The sequence below is a fragment of the Falco punctatus genome (genome assembly GCF_963210335.1).
Source record: "Falco punctatus genome assembly, chromosome: 3".
In the NCBI taxonomy this organism is placed as follows: domain Eukaryota; kingdom Metazoa; phylum Chordata; class Aves; order Falconiformes; family Falconidae; genus Falco; species Falco punctatus.
In genome coordinates, this window is record NC_137582.1 from 28,781,104 (window position 1) to 28,802,011 (window position 20,908).

The 20,908-nt window shown below is 41.6% G+C and overlaps 1 protein-coding gene and 1 long non-coding RNA gene across 3 annotated transcripts in view; both read left to right on the forward strand.

Annotated features, from left to right (window-relative positions):
* Positions 1–13,927, forward strand: part of RNF19A (ring finger protein 19A, RBR E3 ubiquitin protein ligase) — a 57,425-nt gene extending 43,498 nt beyond the window's left edge. For both annotated transcript variants that reach the window (XM_080378058.1, XM_080378059.1), the window contains 8 exons: positions 133–341; positions 2,334–2,478; positions 3,075–3,237; positions 6,649–6,763; positions 8,846–9,007; positions 9,529–9,742; positions 11,147–11,290; positions 11,689–13,927. In XM_080378058.1, coding sequence (XP_080234184.1) covers positions 133–341; positions 2,334–2,478; positions 3,075–3,237; positions 6,649–6,763; positions 8,846–9,007; positions 9,529–9,742; positions 11,147–11,290; positions 11,689–12,379 — 1,843 coding nt within the window. In that variant the 3' untranslated portion in view covers positions 12,380–13,927. The remainder of the gene's footprint in view (positions 1–132; positions 342–2,333; positions 2,479–3,074; positions 3,238–6,648; positions 6,764–8,845; positions 9,008–9,528; positions 9,743–11,146; positions 11,291–11,688) is intronic.
* Positions 13,928–15,089: 1,162 nt separating this feature from the next.
* LOC308059973 lies at positions 15,090–20,817 on the forward strand. Its single transcript, XR_013926540.1, has 2 exons — positions 15,090–15,135; positions 15,786–20,817. It is a non-coding gene; the product is annotated as an uncharacterized lncRNA (long non-coding RNA).
* The last annotated feature ends 91 nt before the right edge of the window (positions 20,818–20,908 follow it).

Below are 20,908 nucleotides of genomic sequence, written 5' to 3' on the forward strand. Positions count from 1 at the left end.
AATGTCAGCTCCTGATGTCCAGTGCCTTTGTACCTGCTTCAGCTGCTCTGGCAGCTGTCTTGTCTGCTTTGGTGTATAGATAGAACTGGGTTTATTAACAAAATTATCTCTTGCCCCTCTTGATCATTCAAGATACGCTGTGATCGCTTTTGGATGTGCCAGCTGTCCCAAACTTACATGTGGACGAGAAGGCTGTGGAACTGAGTTTTGCTACCACTGTAAGCAGATTTGGCATCCCAACCAGACCTGCGATGCTGCTCGCCAGGAGAGAGCTCAAAGTCTGCGCCTGAGAACAATTCGTTCTTCATCTATTAGTTACAGCCAGGAGTCTGGAGCAGCAGGTATTTATGATTAGGACACTGTGTCTGTAAAATATCTTTTTGGTACATCTGCACAATTAACCCCAAAAAAGAAAAGAACGGAATAGTGGCATGGTAGATACTAGCTGCTTTGTCTTTGTGTTTCAGAAACATAAAATACACAATTTTTAGTCTGAGTTCAAATTTTAAATGTTGTAATTTGAAGTATTCTGTGGTCAGAGAACCTGACTTCAATCTTAGAGGCTTGTCAGTATTTAAAGTTCTTGCTTTGTAGCTGAAAAATGTGAAGTCAAAGGAACTTGCTGCACAGCATTCTGTGTGTTTGGCCTGCTGACTTCATTAGTTGTATCACTTACACACTGGGGACACTTATTTTCTCCACTGTAGGTGAAATTTCACAGGGCTTCTAATAATAACAGCTGTTAAAAATAAAAGAGAAACACTGATTTCCTGCTTTCAGAATAGACCATTTGTCTGATGCCATCTCTGATGTTTGACATCTATGTTTGTTAGTACTAATTTCTGTTTTTCAATAAAATTTCAATAAAATGCTCATCTGTTTTTTTCTACCAGAAAGCAAACAGTTTCATCTCTTAAAATAGAGCTGTAACCCCCCAAAAAGAGAACAAACTCTATTCAGAGTAGTATTTTGCAGAGCAAGAGTTCAGTTTGCTGTTGGTAAGGTTTGGCTCTGAATTATATCAAACTGATTTATTTGGCAGCTTTTGTGTCTGCCTGACCAAACAAGGTAGATATTTGGGGGAAAGTCTCTCTTGCACCTTGAATTTAGAGCTGCTGTTCTCCAGTCCAGCTGTAAACTTCTGAGTCTCTAAATTTGTGGTTTGTGCTGGCTTATTTTAACAAGGCACCTCATCTTGCCTGAAAAATTGGCACCTTGCTCTATTTTCAAATCAATTTTAAAATAAACCTTAAATAAATTACCACACCAGCTCCTTTCCTTTCCCTTTCAGTCCCTCTCAGCATGAACAGCAGTAGCTCTGCCGTACCTGTGCTGTAAGCACTTACTCAGTTTAGTTACCACCCTGTAGGCTGTGCATCTGTCCCCATCTGGGAATAACTAGTGCATCCTTTCAACTGCTCACTGTCCATGTGCTCTGGACTTGGTGGAGGTGCTGTGTTCTGCTGGTTCTGCATCTCCTTGGATATTCTTTATACTGAGTATAACCCCTCTTTGCCCTGCGTCCTACCTTGTAGCACAGAGGCAGTAAACTTGGACTTCTGCACTAGGAACTGCAAGTTATTTCTGCTGCTGTGAGTAAATAGCTTGTCCCAAAGTGCAGATGCTAACCAGTAATGTGAAGGAACGAAGATTGCAGCTGTGGCTGTGTCAGCGTACAAGTGCTTCACTGTTGCTCAATGTGACCCCTTGTTTGTTAGTGATAGAGCTAGTCATTTAACTGCATTTTTCAATATTTGAGTTGGGAACAAGGAGAGCCTCCAGAATTTTCTTCTTGCCACAATTTTTTTTTTTTCTAGGGAGTAAGTAATTAAGTAGGACTGTGAAAACGAGGAGGTTGGTGATGCCAACAAAATGCACTTAATGTGGAAGAGGAGATGGATTTAAGATAAGAAGAAATAACAGTGGAGACTGAATATTGAAGTAAAAGATTCATAACGGCATGAAATGTAAAAAAAGGAATGTATTTGAAGAGACCATATTATCAGTCCTGTATTAACATACATATTTAATGTCCAACTCTAATATATATTGCATTAAGCTTAGAAAATCCTTTTGCAGAGTGTATGCATTAACTATTCAATTACTTGAATGTGATCTAATGTGTTGTTTTCATTAGTTTTACTCAGTCCAAGGTTTACAAATACAAATAGCTATCAAGTCATTGCCAAATCAAGATTTGTGAAGCAAACTTTAGAATAAACTACTTCTGCTTTTCAGATGATTCAATCATTTTTCCCAAAAATATGTCTGTGTTTTGATTAAATTTGCTTGTCTAAAGAACTGACATGATCTTAATATTCATTTTTAAACAGCTGATGACATAAAGCCATGCCCACGGTGTGCTGCTTATATAATAAAAATGAACGATGGAAGCTGCAATCATATGACTTGTGCCGTCTGTGGCTGTGAATTCTGTTGGCTATGTATGAAAGAGATCTCAGATTTACATTACTTAAGGTACATTTCAGAAAAAAAATTGGTTGGTAATTTGTTTTCTAACATATATAGAAGTAGATTCCTGGGTGCTGTAGGTCTGGCTTTCATCCTGTTGGAGTAGAGATTCACAGTTGAAGTATCCGTATCTGAGAATTAAGTTTTTGATGCACGTATTTAAATTAGTGCTTTGTTACTTTTTGTTTTAAAATATTTTTCTAAGTTTCATGCATGTGATGTGTACTTAGTACAACAAATGAAGTGTTTTAGATGAACATACCTGCTGTTTTTACTGATGTCTTAGTACTGCTGTATTGTCTTCAAAAGAAGCAATACAAAAACTCTGATTATGAGTTTCCTGTGAACCACAGATTGGCGTGTGGTAATACGCAATATACTTCTCTTTATGTTGCAAAATATGCTGTAAAGGCAAAAAAGAAACCAAACAAAAAAAAAACCCAAAAAAAGACCCTGAAGCCATTATAACTGGTGATTTAGTATCCATAAGATCTTTAACTTGACCCTAAGAACAATAATTTTGTAACTAGAGAACTCTTCAGTAGTATATAGTTATTTTGATTTATTTACAATTTTTTTACAGTTTTTCATCTTTCTCTTAGCCCATCAGGTTGCACATTCTGGGGAAAGAAACCGTGGAGCCGTAAGAAGAAAATACTGTGGCAACTAGGGACGCTTGTTGGAGCTCCTGTAGGAATTGCCTTAATAGCTGGCATTGCTATTCCTGCTATGATTATTGGAATTCCTGTGTATGTGGGACGCAAGGTAAAGTGTGCTACAACTCCTAACATGCTGAAGGTTTTACCTTCAGCATTGTATGACTTTGGGTAATACTATGTCCGGTTGGCTATCTTCACCAGCCTTTAAAAAAAAACACAAGACAAAACAGTAAAACCAAACAACTCTCAAAAAAACAAACCAACCCCTGAATTAAGGGTGTATTTCAACTGTACAGGAAGGAGAAGCGGTGTTTTTAAGAATGAAGTTCCTCTTAGAGCACAAAACACTACACAATTTCCAATGTTTGCATCTTGCCGTGGAAGTTCTTGCATGCTTTTTCAAAACTGTTCTGTTTTTAATCTCTGGTTTCCTTTGGGTCCCTTAGAATTAAACAGTATTTGGAGGAGAAGGAAGGCAAAAAGGAAATTCTTATTTCTCATAAAAGCAGATAGTTATAGTGTTTTAGTATAAAATTCTGCTAGTATAGGCTTCTGCATGCACACGTTTAAGCATTTGTACTCAGCAGCTTGGTAGTTGGCTTGGGCCAGTCCACCATGTGGAGTAGTGGTTAGTGCAGGTAGCTAGACGGCATCTATCTTCATTTTACTGTTTGTGGTAATTGGCTAGAAACAACCATGTTAATCAGAAAGCAGCTGATGCATTTCCTCTCAAAAATAGAATATCTTTTAGTATAAAGTAAATGACAAATTGCAAGGAAAATACATCTCCTCTTCGTAATTTAGGACAAAGTAGTAAGTTACCTAAACCTTCTGAAAACAGGCTTTTTGAAATGGTGACTTGGCTCAGCGGGTGGTAAGTGATCAGTTACGTTTCCTGGGTGGCATAATCAGAAGATTCATTTTTCTGCTTTTATCAGCATGGATTCTCACAGTGAATGGCACAGACATGTAATTCTGCATTTATAGGGGTGAGGAGGGGGAAGTGTGTCTCTCTCGCATGAGCTGTTGCTGCTAGACAAAAAGACCAGGGATGCAGCTTTGCCATTGTATTCTTTTTCATCTTTGTCTTTCAAGCAAGTACTCTTTACCTTCTGCTAGGGTTGTTTTTTGACCCTTATGTTTTGTCTTAGTCCCATACAGCCACTGGAACCTTATAAATAAGAGGAAGAAGGCGGCAGTTACCTCTTCCAAATTACTATTGTATGTTCTGTTTTTCCCATTAGATTTTGGGATAGGTCTCCATCTCTGGCCACCTTTCGTGTACTAACGGTAAAGTCTCAGAAAGTTAGTCTGTGAGGGCAGCCTCATGAGCATTTCCATTGCACCCCACTGCTTAATGGTCATTTTTCTATGACTCCAGTCATGTTTGCACTTTTCTTCAAAATGTCTGATGATGGAGATTCCACAGGTTCTCCAAGCCTAACCTTCTTCGTAAAATTGAATTTTTCAACACTAATGTAAATTCTCTTCCTACACTATATTCTTACTGCCCTATATTCAGCTGACATAAGAAATCCTTTTGCTTTGCAATATCCCTTTACATCTTTGATGATTTTAAAGTCTACTTTCATTCCTTTCTCTAAAGAAATCTAACACTTGCAGTTTTTCTCATTTAGACCTCTGATTCCTATATTCTGTCCTGGATTTGTTTCCCGTTGTTCATATCACCTTTGTTTTTGTCCAGTTCGAGTATAGCAGCGAAGCTGAAGCATTACTGCTGCTGAGATAATGAAGGGGTGATTCTGTGCATGTAACTGCCAGTTATCTCTTTTCAACAACATGCTATTTTCATTTTGTGTACTCTAAAACACATACCCTTCCCCACCATACTGGTAATTTAGGCAATTAGTCTTTCACTAAGGGTATTCTTGAACTCTTTACCATAGTGCTGCATCTTAGTCATTTCAGGACGTTTTTTCAGCTTCTCAAGACTAGTACTAGTTCTGGCATTCTTGCAACCTTGCCAGATTGTGTTGACCTGAAATTCAACGCACACATTCTTTTCCTTCCATCTTCCAGGTTCATGAAAATGTTGAATACTCTTGGATCCAGGGCATATCTCTTGGAAAAAATATTGAGTGAAGAGTTTCAATTTGAGGAGTAAAAAACCCTGATGACAGCTTAGATGTCTTCTGCCAGTTTTGCATGAAGCTGATAGATTTCTCTACTCTGTTTCAGTCTGGACCATTATAATCTTTCTGAGTGTCATACAAGAAATTGTCAAAATGTTGCTCAAGTCAGTGCATCACGCACTGTTTCTCCCCATCCTCAAGGCTAGTTACCTTGTCACAGAAGAAAACTAAATCAACTTGGAAAAGAATCAGTGTGACCTTATTTATTTCATGCATTTGCTTTAGTGTCTGCAAGTTCCCAGTTTTCAGGAAGTGAAAGTTCAGTTCACTAGTCCTTAATTTTCCAGCTTTTGTTTTACACCTTTTTATTATTGCAGCTTAACTTTTCCCAGTTTTCCTGATTTCTGGGTTTTTTAAGACATTTTCTATGAATGATCGTTTTCAAAAATTATTATTAGTGGCTCTGAAATTGGGCCTGCTAGAGATACTTTTCAGGTTGGCTCATGCAAGTACACTAACCAGCTGCTTTCCTGCAGACCTTATTCCTTGTCACCAGTCACCTGGCTCACAGTTGATCTTTAGTGACAGCTAAAGGGAAAAAAAAGTTAAACAGGCCTCCAGTTTCATCTGCTGGCTGTCCTTCCTTTTTGTTAAATAGCAAATTGATCCATTTTGGTCATCCTCTTACTAGCAATGTACTTGTAGAATAATTTCTTGTTGACTTTGATGTCCCTCTTTTTGTCTCCTCTATCTTAACCTTTCTGATTTTGTCCTGACACGCTCATGCTGTTCCATTATACCCATTCATAGTAATCTGACCTACTTTCTATTTCCTTAATACTGCTGCTGCTTCAGTAAAGGAAGCTTCGTTGTTCTGTTACAACTTTCTGTGACTCGTCTGCATTGGAAGAGTTTGTGCTTGTGCTGTGATAGTTTTCTTAAGGAAGTGCTAGTCCTCTCTTTTTATAGATACAAGTCTTGTAACCTACCAATGTTCTGCATTTATTGAAATCCCTTTTCTTCTGGCCCAGTATTTTTATTTGGATACTTTAGTCATTATTCAATATAGTGATTTCTCCCATTAATTCTGTGATCCTGAAAATGTCTGCGTTTCCCAATCATGTCAGCTGGACTAATGATTAAAGAAACAAAGCTGTTAAATAATTTAGCTCTTCTAACTTGAGGCTGAAAGTACATGCTTATTTGCTGGATGAAGGGCTTCCAACTTTTAAGAAGTTGCCTAAAATTAAGAAATGCAGAAGTTTTCTTTTCTTTAAGATACAGAGTAAGTTGACATAAAACATGGTCTCTCTGGAAGAGAGCAGGGTAGATTCCAAACAATAAGTCAGTTCTGCCATCCTTGCAGCAGTGTGTTATTGATGATGATAATACTCTAAAACCCTTTTTTCTTTCCTCCTCTCAAGATTCACAATCGGTATGAAGGCAAAGACATTTCGAAGCACAAGCGAAACTTGGCTATAGCAGGTGGTGTAACCTTATCTGTAATTGTTTCTCCAGTTGTAGCTGCAGTAACTGTAGGTAAGCAAATACTACTATTTTGTGTATTGGTAGCACCTTGCAACCAGAATTCTGTAAGCACTCATGAATAAAAGATCTGGAAAGTCTGATAGTTTCCTTTTATAGGTGAAGGAACCAAAACAATAAGGAGTCTGAGGTTATACATTTGTTGGGGCAGAATGGAGAATACAGTACTTTGGGAAATGCTGCATTAAAATGAAGAATTAAAAGTAATTTTTGTCTTGCAAATCAAAGTTTCCACATTGTCATATCTGGCTTTTAAAACTGAAGTATTTAAAGCTTTTTTAAATGACTGACCAAGAAAAAACTGTTGCTACAGAGTCTATTTGTATTTGAATAACTTCCTATCAAACTTCTCTCAACACAGAAGCAAAATACAGTCTCTTACACTTAACATTACAGTAGCTGACAAACTTTGTTATGCTCTGACAGTTTGAATTCTATCATGTTCTTTCTGATAAGGATTATTGAGGGTAGCATTTGAGGAAAATCTGGCTGTGTGTTACAAAATACTTGTCTCATCTTACCATGTAATTTCAAGATCACTGTAAACAAACCCTGATTTTGTTTTTTGAAAGGAGTGGACTTGCCCAGTACTGCCTTGCTTCTCCTTTGTTGGAGCACAGGCATCTTTACGGTTGCGTGGTAAGCTGCCGTGGATAACTGATTCACGTTAAGACCTACCATTTAGTTTTAAGCTGGATCAGTTCCTTGATCCAATTCATCGTGGAGTTGTATATGCAGTGTTCCCCCTTGTGCCAGAAGTAATACTCGGAGAGGAATAAGGAGCCTCAGGAAGACAGGGGCGGCTTTTAGCAAGTGATGGTTTAAATTGGCCATGACGCTGTGACGTTAAACTGCTTGTTAACAATGGTGGAGCACTGTGCAAACGCAGATACGGTCGTCATAAAAGTGTCTCTGTTGTCTGTCATCTGTCTGCATTGCATTGTTCTTCTGTAGCTGTGGTGTCAGATCCCTGCTGGACAAGCAGTGGGGACACAAAGTCTCGCAGATGTATTTATAAGTCTGCTTTACCTCCTTCTTTTGAGTTGTTTCTTATTCCTGACCAGAGGTAAAATTTTACTTTCTAGGGAAAGCAGCTGGCTTTTATTTTGTGGAGTTTTTGCTCTTGCACCCTTGCCACAAACACATGGTCTCCAGTCTCAGAGCATTATATGGCTTCCAAGATAATGACCTTGAGAATACGGATTTCCTCCTTGAACTCTGAGGAATTTCTGGTGAAAGGGACTTCCTATAACTGGAACCCTTCTTCTAGGTTACGCTAAGGAGCCCTTGCGTTGGATCTGCCTCTGTCCTCGCTTTTTCAGAACGTGCCAGCCTGCCATTTTTCAGGCTACTGTTTTTCTGTACCTTGTGTGTACTTCCATCAGCAAAGACACAGAATCATTTTAATTCGTATGCCAAAGGAGTAACTTTCATAGTCCACTAGAAGTGGTGGATGGATGTGTGTATATACCTGTGTGCGCTTTAGCCCGATCTTCCTTTCACTTAACTCCTGACACCCTGCTCCCTAGAATTGTTTACTTTTAAGGAAAACTTGTTTAACTAAAATTTTTAAATTGAATCAGTGTGATAAAATAAATGTGAAAGAACCCACAGTAATAATAGTGTTAAGTCCTATTAAATTGATAACAAAGCCCTGTCTGACTTCAGTGGATGTGAAATCAAGCGCCTTATTAAATCAGTAGCGGTACTAACATTTTTAGTTGAATAACATTTGAAACACGTCTTTGCTATTTCTGCTTCTCAGGTGGAATGTTATTACAGTCCCCAATGGAGCTTATATGAATGTTTGAAGTACTTTGATTTTGTTTGTAAAAGAAGTTAGGGACCTACTGGAAGTATTAATTCATCGAGCATTAAGCTTCTCTGCCTGCCAGTGGCTGATAGAGGACGTTCTGCCTGCTGAAAGTACTTTTCCTGTCATTTCACCTTAGTGATTTACCAATATTTTTTAATTTTGCTCCCTCCTGATTTCTTTAAAGTGTGAGATATTAAGTAATCGTGGAAAATAAAAGCACTTTTATGAAAGGCTCTAAAAAAATGCACTTTCCTCTGTAGGTATTGGTGTTCCCATTATGCTGGCTTACGTGTACGGAGTGGTACCGATTTCCCTCTGCCGAAGTGGAGGCTGTGGCGTGTCAGCAGGCAATGGAAAAGGTGTCAGGATAGAATTTGATGATGAAAATGACATAAACGTTGGTGGAACAAATGCAGCTGTAGGTAAGAAAATTCAGAGTTTCATTTTCTAGAAATACGGGCTCTGTGACACATTTGATGGCCTTAGATACTAGAGTACTTACTTCCAGTTAGGCATAACTTCTTTTGGTTGCTGAAGGCCACCCCTCAAAAGAGGATAGCTTCTCTGTATTCACGTTGTGCTGTGCTGTAATACAAACATTACAGCTTTTCTTGCCTACTTTAATCAAAGCCAGACTTGAGTCTTTTCCATAACTAAAGGTTGTAAGGCAAAATTAATGCTGCTTTTTCAGAATCCTGGCTCGTGGAAGCTGGCTGGCTTTTTTTATCTATAATAAGGGGAACTAAATGCTGATCTGATGCTTCTATTTTTTAATTACGTGGCAATATTCTTTGTGACGGGCTCTCTCTGTGTTCCGTTGCTCCATGTTGCCTGTCCTGTCCATGGTTAATTTTTTGGTCTCTTGGGTATGTGATGTCAGTTAAGGAAGCAGAACGGTTGTATAATGGTTATGCCTGACAAGCCTTCTTTTATTTCTGTCTAGATACCACTTCAGTAGCAGAGGCGCGTCATAACCCTAGCATAGGTGAAGGAAGCGTCGGAGGACTGACTGGCAGCTTGAGTGCAAGTGGTAGCCACATGGATAGAATAGGAGCCATTCGAGACAACTTAAGTGAAACCGCTAGTACCATGGCCCTGGCCGGGGCTAGCATAACAGGGAGTCTCTCAGGAAGTGCAATGGTTAACTGCTTTAACAGGTAAGAGAGAGGCTTTTTACCTTACAGTATCCCGCTCTACCTGTAAGCAGAGGAGGTGGTATGATACCACTGGGTGTTTCATTTTTTTCTGATTGGTTCCTATTCAAAGGAACTGGTTTGGGGAGATGGAGACAGTTTCTCTCTGACAAACTTTTTGGTTTCCGAGAGATCCTGTCAGGCCACAATTCTCAAAGAAGATTTTGAATTCTTTTCAGGGTGAGTGTGGGGTCTGAGATCTTGTTCTCTTGCTTCCCAGGAGAGCAGCCTCTACCCAAGAGTCGGAGGGAGGCACCTCATGTCTAAGACGGTTGTGTTCTCTGGTGCATCTCACCCCAAAGTCAGAACTGCTGACTTGTTCAGTAATCTACAGGTACCGAGCGGTGCCTTCAGGACGACTCTGTGGGGTGTGGATTCGAAGTGGCCTTAGGCAGGAGGGGAGGCAGCTGGGCATCTGGACTTGCTGAGGTGGCAGCTTCTTGTCCCTTCAGTGCTCCATGCCTCCTGTGAATTGCAGCCTTACTGTTTGTTGGCTGTCCTGCACCCTGAAGAGTAAGGGAGTGTCGGAAAGGATTGTTAACATTTAGGATTTGGGGTGAAATTTGTTCCTTAAATGCTCGTTTTCTTGAGTAGTTCAGAAATCGGGGCTATATAGAACAAGGAGTGCAGGATTGCATAAGGGAACTGTTAATGCTGGGACAGGTGTTTCAAGCTGTGGCTACTGAGTGAGGTATACCTGTCCTCCTCTTCAAAGAGCTGAGAGTGGAAAACAAAACAAAAACCCACTTCCAGTTCACTGTCAGAACATAGATAAACACAGCATTTGGGAAAAAGCTTATAATTTGATTTCTGGTTTATCTGCTCAGCTCAATTTAAGATTGCTCCAGTTTCTATTATTCCTGTTGATAACAATACAGTATAAAGCAGAGTACAGAATGCAGTTCTCTGCCTGTTACTTGATCAGTAATAATTTTGCAGCTGGAGAAACATGGGACCTATCATGTCTTGAACTTATGTACCCTTTGATTGGGGTGGGTTTTTTATTTATTTATTTTTTTTTAGAGTACAGTACACTTATCTGTGAAAGAATTATAGCTAGTCCTGGAAGGTGTTCTTGTAAATCTCAGAGAGGAAATAATCCAGAACACATTGCGTTTTTCTTTGTTGGGAAATTAATCTGTTTTTGCTTTGGGCTCTGTGTGTTTGGTTTTAATCAAAAAAAATAGTAATTTTTGATGGTGGGAAGAAAGAACCTGTTTCAGTAGGGTAAATATGTGCATCTGTACTGGAGTAACTAATACTCAACTACTGAATGGTGAAGAAAACTCTGCGAGGTGACACTAATTTTCAACTAGTGTGCTTTAACTGTAGTAACAGTATATGTGCCTGTTTTTCTTTCTCTCCAAGACTGGAAGTACAAGCAGATGTGCAGAAAGAACGATACAGTCTGAGTGGAGAATCTGGCACAGTTAGCTTGGGAACGGTTAGTGACAATGCAAGTACCAAAGCAATGGCGGGATCCATCCTGAACTCCTACATCCCTTTGGACAGGTAAGAGAAATGTGGTGAAAACAGAAGATTAATAAGCCTTGCTTCCTAAAGGGTATTCTAAGCATGCCTCAGCTGTTCTTCTTGAATGCTTAGCCTTTGAAACTACGAATTTTGTTACGAATGGAATTACATGTGACTGCTTATGTTTCACCGTGTTTTTTTCCAAAGAGCAACACCATCACTGTTGCTCAGTAAAGCGTTCAGCGTTCCAGGCGTTAGTGTTTTAATTTGAGCTGTTTGTTTGGTTAAACACTTCACTCGTCTAAGACACGTTACATTTCTCTAACTTTATTTTGCTGTGTGTCTTGGAAAGCAGCAAGAGTTTGCTTTGCTGTGCTAGCTGGCTTGTCTTATGTCTCAGGTGACCACTTACGCTCACGGATTCTTTCATGTTCTAGGGAAGGCAACAGTATGGAAGTGCAAGTGGATATTGAGTCAAAGCCAGCCAAATTCAGACACAACAGCGGGAGCAGCAGCGTTGAAGATGGCAGTGCTGCGGGGCACGGCAGCGCCGGGTGTTCGTCCACCTGCTTGCCAGAAAGTAAATCTAGCGCCACCAAGTGGTCCAAAGAAACAACGGCGGGAAAAAAATGTAAAGGTAAACTGAGAAAGAAGAGTAGCATGAAGATAAATGAGACGAGAGAGGACATGGATGCTCAGCTGTTGGAACAACAAAGCACAAACTCCAGTGAATTTGACTCTCCCTCTCTTAGTGATAGTATTCCATCTGTAGCAGATTCTCACTCGAGTCATTTTTCTGAGTTTAGTTGCTCAGATATGGAAAGTATGAAAACTTCCTGTAGCCATGGTTCCAGCGACTATCATACCCGCTTCACCACAGTCAGTGTTCTCCCAGAGGTGGAAAATGATCGCTTGGAAAACTCTCCACAGCCAAGTGGAATCCCTGTGCCTGTTCCAACAGCCCCCAGCACTGACGTTCCACAGCTGAGTTACATTGCTGAGGAAAGCATTAATAATGGATCGTCAACAGATGTAGATTTAGGTGTTGGTGAAACACTGAAAGAAACAAACAACAACCATTCACAACATGCTGTGGAATTAAGCACTACTATTCAGACTGAAATTTAAGTCTATAAGCGCTGCAAAAATGTATTTACCACTAAAGAACCCTGTCTGAAAGCTGGTTGAATTACATGTGACTTCTGTAAGTTTCAGGTGACCAGCAGAAGCAAGGTTTTGATACAACTGCATTTTATATATACTTGTCTGATAAGGTAAAATACTTCATATGGATCTTAGACCTGTGTGAAGAGACATGAAGGCTTCAACCAAGTGCATTACAGCAGTACAAATACATCCGTGTTTTGTATTTTTGCCACAACTTTGCTTGAAAGCATATACTTGGTGTATTTAGAAAAAAACTGGTAAATTCTTAAGATGTTAAATGCTGAATTGAATAATATGTCCTGCACTGTTCACTTGGAAAATACGGGGTTTGGGATAAATGGGTGTTAGCTGAGCATTAGTGACTTAAAACCATTCTTGTGTGAACTCTATTTAAGGGAAGCAAAAGTTCTGCAGAGACCTATACAAACGTATTTCAACAGTGAATATTTGTAATGATAATTTTGTTTCATAACTGGACGCACTGTATTTAGAATGCATGTAGGATGAACCGCATATCTTCAGATGGATGTAGCCTGTGTCAGAAGCGTTTGTATGTGTGTAAACTTTGAGCAAGGTTATGGCATTTTTCATAATTTTGAAACAGAAGAAATTGGTACTTAATATATGGTGGGATGGAGATGTCACCTGTGAAGAACAGTGGAGTTACTTATTTATTCATGCAACCAACCATGCAGCAGATAAGGCTACTTTATAGTGTATAAAACCTGTAAAATAACAATCCAGTGATTTATAAGCATTGTAGAAAAGCAGGTGTGGTCACCTTTCATTAGGGGGAAAAATGGTGCCCCATCAATTCTTGGTGCCTTTGGAAAAGACTGGGTTTGAAGTGCCTGGTCGTTTGAGGATTTTACTGTAATGTTTTCCAGAATGTCCTCTTTGGCCACCTTGGATCACAAAAGAAAATTCTAGTGAATAAAATGACTGTGGTAGATAAATATATAATAATAATGAAGTATTAGCCTACCAAAGACTCACTCAGGCTTTAGTGGACATGACATCTCTTTGCAAGACGTGCATATCTTCAGTCCAGAATCAAAGTGCAGTGCAATGACTGCCCAAGTGCAAAGATGGGTTCCAAATATGCTGGCTTTTTTTCTTTTTATTTTGCATACGGAAGATATACAGCTGAACACAAACTGAAGTTGGCCAAAGCACCTGCACTATTAACATTTTTTTTTGCTATGTAATTCACTAAAATGGAGAAAAAAAAATTGTGAATATCAGAATAACGGTTAACAATGTTCTGTCTTGTGTTTCATGTGTTGCCATTATGGTGCTACTGGAAGTTTGGTTGGGTAAAAAGAAAATGCCGCAAGCTGCAGTCCTCTTCCATGACTTATCCTCACCAGTTTCAGTAATATGCTTATAACACTAGTGCCAGTTATGTTATTTGGTAATGCTTGTTACAGTATTTGTATATTTGCAATTCAGTTTTGCTCAATAATATGCGTGTAAACTGCATATCTGAAATAAATGTCTAAATACTGACTTCTAGTGGTCCTTTGTTTAGTGTGCTATAAAAATGCGTATGTTCCCAGGAGGAGTGTGTTTTTCCTGTGAGGTGTTGACTGCTGTCATCTCCTGTTGCCTTTAAACATTTTTATTTCATTAGGTGTGCTTTGGAAGTTGAATGCTCTGATACTTTGAAATACAAGATCTGAAGTTAGTTGTGTTTTGTACAAGACTTCACCCTGATTTCTTTTCATCTTACAGAACAGCAATCTGAGCTGCCTTTGTGGCAGACAGGACAGTAAATGATTTTCCAAGGGGATCCACCTCTGGCTGAAGCACGTGACTCTTCAAACAAAATTGTGCTATCTTGGCATGAGTGGACAGGCTGCAGCCAGATGGCTGAGCTAAACTCAAAACTCTGCTTTCTCCATCTGAAGTGACGCTCGTCTCAGCTCACACAGTCTGTATGAAGTTCATTCTGAAACACGGCAGATTGGCCAGAGTTTCTGGGTGGTAACTGGTGGTTTTTGCTTGGCTGAACTGCCTGTTCCTTTAGCTCACTTCCTTACCTGCATCGTGACAGGCTTGGGAAGTAAGAAACTGAAATGGTTTGGAACGCATTACAGAAGACGTAGCTGGATCTGCCTCATCCCAGACCCATAGGTAAGCGATATTTATATCTGAGTGAGTAACAAGAGGATAACTGTAATGCTGGGCCAACTCCAGAGCGACAATTGGAGCACTATTTATACCATCTCCAATGGCAGATGCTGAAAGAAAGAATAAGAAATCAGATGAGTGAAACAGCGTACCCTAGAAGTGGCAGCAAGGTGTACAGGCAATTTTTGCCATGTCGTCAGGCACTCTGGAAGCAAATGCAGCCTCCCCGTATCGTAGGGGTGTTAGTGGGAACAGTTCCTTTTTGTGCTTTGCTGCTGGTTGGTTCCTTCCCCCAGCCTGAACGCTTTCTAAAAAATTTAAAAAATACATTGTTACTGAAGAGTAAATGCATTGAATTAAGATCAGCGTTAACTGAACAAAGCATTTACCGTTCATCATCTTACAACAGCAGTTTGTGAATTCTGATGTAATTTTTTCAGGCCTGTCTAGAAATGTCTGTTGTAGTCATGAACTGATGTGTTACCCGATTCTTTAGGGAGAAGCTGGAGAGAGGAGTAAAATGTGAGACTTGGTGAGACAGTCCAGCTGGTGAACATCCTTCAAGGCCGCCTATTTCTAAACACGTAAGTTCAATTTCTGTGCAGTCTCGTACAACTACCTTCAGTTAGTCCTCTGAAGCCAGACACCATTGCTCCATGGCGTGCAGCAGAAGGTGAGCATCCGTAGCAACAAAGTTCCTGCTGATGTCTCAGGCTTGAAAATGTGTGATTTGGCTTTATCCAGTACTTGTCTGGAATGATTGATACACGTGTCATTGCTAACTAACGCAATCTAACGCTTACAGCAGGGAATTGGGAGGTTGAAGACCTTTTTCGGTGAGTTTAAACCTAGCTCTAATTTCTCAGGGCCCCAGTTTTGCTATGCAGGAAACTGGAAATAGAGTTTACTCTTGTAAGTAAACTTTATCAAATAACACTATCGCTTTCAGTCGTTCTGAAATAATCTTTGTTAATTTTATATGCCACATCAAGAGGTAGCATTGAAATATAGGTAAGGGGTTTTTTGTACACTTCTGGGTAAGTTTTTAGCAGAAAGCTTTTACTGATTCATTTTCCAACATTTTTTTTGTTCAGAGGTAATTCTTCATGAGTGCTGTTGAGACTGCCTCACTAGTTTAATGCAGCACCGAATATTGTTTCGAGTCTATAAAAAAGTAAGAGATACAACACTTCCTTTAACACACTAATGCAGCAGATGCTTCTCTTATTTGCAGATCTACCAGTGTAAGAATTCAATAAAGCGAAGTTTTTCTTTCACTGAAATAAACCACAGGAAGGATCAAGTTTACACCTGGCCTTCCGACATGGTGGTTGTTTTTTCAGAAATTTTCTTCATGGTTCCTGGCCAATTTGACTAATTTATGTCAGATTGTGAATCTCAAGAGGAAATTAATTTTAACATCTGTTCCATTAGAGAATACTTGAGATACTTACAAGTTTAAATAGATAAAAACTGTTATAAAAGCTTTCCTCCTGATGTTTGCATATGCTTTTTGTAGTAAAGCATCTGGACTCGTACATCCCTTCCTTTCATTGAATCAATGTCACAAACTTGCGTGTGTGAGATGATTATGGATATGTAAACATTTTTTGACTGGCTTATGTCTCCCAGTCATTTTGATATGCAAATGCAAATTAATTTAAGTAGTTGCCTACTTAGTAATGCCATTGCTTTCATGGGTAATAATGGTTTACAAGGATAACTCAGGCAGATGGTTGAAAAATATTAACTGAGTTAATGAAAAAAATTATTTCCTAAAAAAAAGTTCACTTGATTTAGGTGTTTAGGGGAAAAATTTTTGTTGCTTCACTGAAAAAGAAACAGCAAAAAACATCAAACCCATAATACCAGGTCCTAGGCTATGAAAAGGTCTAGTTAAAATATATTCTTTTGTATTGAGGCCAGATTGTATCAGGAAGAGGGCAGAAAGGGTACTGAGCAGAAAAGAAGAAAGGTAATAAGGTTTAGAAAGGAAAGTTTGGATTTTTGGTTGGATTTGGTTGATTGCTGTTCATAGGATCATATATCAAGGATGTGAGACATACACTGAAGGTATAGACTGCAGATAGGTGAATGTGATGTCAAATGAAGAGCTTCTAGATCCCCCCAGGAAGGGACACGGTCTCGTGCTGTTCCGCTTGCCTCTGTGAATGCTGCCTCTGCTGCCAAGGCTGCTGTCCCCCAAAGGAGGGAGCACCACGTGCCGCTCCTGCGCATGCAAGTCAGTAGCTGTAACATTGCTCCAAAAATCCCCCTGACCAGCTTCCCTGAGAGGACCTCTCCCGGTCAGCTGCACGGGCAGAATGCAATGCCACCAGCTCTCCTGGCAACGGCCACTGCTGCCGGTAGTACGCCAGGACAAGCCTGTGCCCTGTGCGTGCAAGAAGGCTGCAGCGCCGCGGGTCCTGCAGCACTGTCGGCATCCCCTCCTGCCAGCAACACCTTGTTACCGTGCGGAGGTGTGCAGAGGCTTAACAACGTTATCAAATGCTCTTGCCTTGAATTTGCAAAATAACTTGTTCAGCTTCCTCTGCCCCGGGATGCGTTGGCATCTTCCCTTCTGTAGTTGTACAAAACAACAGCCGTAAAATACTTCCCTGGAGAGAAGCAAAAGAGGCCATACTTCTAGGGGTAGCTTATTGCCAGTGTTCTAGACAATGAGTGGTGTGACTTGTAGGCAGTCTCCTGGGCCCCAAAGAGGAGAATTTGGCAAGTGTCTACCAGATCACGCATAATGTTTTGCAACATCCTTCCAAGCAGACGCAAAGTTTCCTGCAAGGTTTTGAATGCTGCCATAAAGAAACCATTGAGAAGGTGGAACAGCCTCTGTGGGGTTATGAAACCATCTTGTGAAGATATAACTGGAAAAGATGCTGGGACAAGTCCTGGCCAGGACACATCGGTCCTTTTTACCCGAGCTGGAATTCAGTGCACAGCAGCATTCCCCCTTTGGGCTGTGCTTGTAGAAAGGGTCCTCTGCTAGAGGAACTAGATTGTGTGGTGCATCCTGTGGCACTGAAGGGAACCCGTGGGGCTGTGCTGAAGGAGCTTCTGTGAGTGCCTGCCTCTAGACCTCCTCCTTGTCTCAGACAAAATGGGCTGGTTCAAATTCAGACAAGTTATTGCTAAAACAGAGTAACACAGCAATCTGATGGACTTAATTAGATTGAAACAGGGGTATTTTAAAGTGCCTTTGGGTACTAGGGGCAGCAATAGAGTTGTCTTTGAGGTTGTTGAAAATTTCAGAGTCAAGATCCAACTTGGGTGTCACAGTAAGAAAACACACACAGTTGTGTTTTTCTGAGGAGCCAGGTTTTATATATATTTTTTATATGTGTGTGTGTGTGTGTATTGTATTTCTCTTTTCCACAAGGAAGCAAATAACGAGAAAGGACAGAGATTGCAACAACTTTTCAGAAAGAGTTTGTGATTTTTGTGGTAGCTTTTCTGGCCTTGGTGGGGGGCTGCTGCGCAGGCACCCTGGGGTACAGCGAGGGATGTGTAGAGACAGGTGCTCATTGGTGAGCGTGCCCAGCTGTGCGCTCCTGGCCCTGATGTTTGTGCTGGTCCCTACCCTCTGCTTCCAGAGCTGCTGGCCTTGCCTGCTGCAGGCTGCTCTTACCATGCAAAACTTGATGCTTCGTTTGTTTTTCCTTTTGTGTCACTTCTTGATTCCCCGAGTTTGGTTTCTGGTCCTTCTGGGTGACGAAGGCCCTGCTGCTGCTGCTGGAGGCCGTCTGGGGACAGGGATGAGCTGCAGAGATGCCAAGCTGAGAGCTGCAGTCCACCTAGGGCAGGAAAACACAGTGTTCAAGGTAGACAAAGTCTGTTTCTAGCTTTGCAGGGGGGCTGCCATGTGACCTTGTTCAGATTCACTTCTGCACAGAGAACCAGAGCTTCCACCTCCCAGCTCTCATGACGCACAGGAAGCTGCAGTGGGGCAGCCACAGGCAGGGCTGGGCGCTGCCTGGGTGTCAGGACAGCACCGAGCTGGCACTTCAGCGGCACGTGGGAAGCCCAGAGGAGGGGGACTGTACGGCTGAGCAGATCCGTCCTGCCGCTCCTCAGCAGTGTCCTGTGTCAGAGAATGAGAGCGCTGCCAAGTGACGCAGGCAAACAGACCTGTGTGCAAAGCTCCTGTGTGACACTTCTGGCCCCAGTGCCAGCTCCCAGCTGTTTCATGTAACTGCATGCTCCGTGGGAACCGTGGGTGTCCTGCCCTTGGCTGGGATAGAGTTAATTTTCTTCCTGGTGGCTGGTGCAGTGCTGTGTTCTGGATTTAGTATGAGAATAATGTTGGTAACACTCTGGCGTTTTAGTTGTGGCTGAGTAGCGTTTATACTAACTCAAGGACTTCTCAGCTCCTCATGCCCTGCTGGCAAGAGGGCTGGAGGAGCACAAGAAATTGGGAGGGGACACAGCCAGGACAGGTGACCCCAACTAGCCAGAGGGATATTCCACACCATATAGAATGCCATGGTCAGTATATAAACCAGGGGGCCTTGGGTGGGGGGAAATCATTGCCCAGAGACTGGCTTGGCATCAGTCAGCAGATGGTGAGCAACTGTGTTGTGCCACAAACTTGTAGGGTTTTGTGGTGTTTCATTTCTCTCCTTATCTCCCTTTTCATTCCAATTAGTAGTAGTAGTAGTATATTTTACTTCAATTATTAAACTGTTCTTATCTCAACCCACAGGCTGTTACCTTTTTCCCAGTTCTCCTCTCCATCCTACTGGAGGTGGAAGGGGCAAGCAGCTGCGTGGTACTTAGGTGCTGGCTGGGGTTAAACCACAGCAGTGGGGCAGGTGAAAGAGGTGAAGTTCCTGGGAGCACAGCAGAGTAAGAGCATCATCCCCTTGCCAGCCTCCAGGCTGATACCTGAAACGTGATCAAACTGCTGCACTGGGCTTCCCTTGGCATGTTTTGGATCAGGCAGCAGAGGGAACACGTATGCATCTGCCTGGCACAAAACCCAGCCTCCTTGTGTTTGAGCTTCATGCTGCTGCAAACACGAACCTGCTGTTGCACCTCCCTCGTGTGCCAGGACAGGTAACTAGGTGGCTTTGGGATGTGACTGCCTCAGCACCTGCCTACACACTAGGTACTGGCAGAAATCATTTTGGTGGGCAAAACCAACAAGCGAAGACACAGCTCTCCTTTCACCAGGTCCTGCCAGTTTGACAAAAGGACTTACTGTTTACTGTCGTCACAGTAAGGACATGAAACTTCACAACCACCTAGAGAGGTTGGGTTTAGGCACCAGACCAGTGCTGAGGGGGTTTATATGGCTCAAGCTACCCTTTCCTCATGGGCTGTGTGATCAAGATACTTCTAGACACACCATTCTGTGCAGCGAGCACTTTACCCCTCTATAATCCCTCAAGCTTACTAGCAAAACCACTCTTGTGTTGCTGAATTTATTTCCGAGGGTGGCTTTTAGCAAGCAGCAACTGAGAAATAGCACAGGGCTGTAAGGAAATGACACCGGTGCCCTGCACTGGTGCAGCTGGAGGCTGTGGCTCACACTGAAACATGTTACATCCCAGTGGGCTGGTGAACAGTGCTGCACAGGCAGAGACCCAGAGAACGAGGGAGTACTTACAGGTAAGTGACATTTAATGCTCCTTCATCCAGCCACTGGGGTTTGATACCCCACCTTTGTCCCATGGGTAGCTGCAGTGTGCGGGGACTGAGCAGTTAGACTGACACAGGTCATAAATCCTGATTTACAAGTGGCAGAGGAGTCTTGTTCCCTGTTGGTCAAAAATACCTATTTTGTTTATCGTAACAAACAAGCCTGAATGCTTCCCTCTGCATGCTTCTGAAAGGCCTGGCAGCCAGAAAGAGTAGCCCTTTATTTGTGCAGCTGGATGACATAAAGCAGAGCAGGTTCTGATCAGCGGAAAAAACTTCCCACGTAAGAGCAAAGAGTGTGGTTTGCCAGTAACTGGGCTCTCGCCAGTTTCTGCTGCCTGCACCACTACGCAGGAAGGGTAAAAAAACCGTGGTGGTGAGGCTGTGGCAGTAAATTAGTTTTTTGCCCAGCAAAGCAACTGTGCCAAGATGACATTCATCCCTCACAACACCTCATACTGTTGCCCTTTGGACAACTGCACCTCTTCAGCCTGGAGCTGGCATCTCCTAGAAATCTCAAAAATGTTTTGAAGGGATGAAAATATCATCAGTGCAAACTCCTGTTCCTCAGCATGGTCTGTTCCCCAGGCACTAACCTTCTGTTCTGTTCTGTTCCAAAAAGAAACTCGCTCTTCCTCCACGTGTGTGAAAAACAGGGATTTGTACCTGCGAGCAAATCTGTCACTGCGAGCCTTGTTAGCT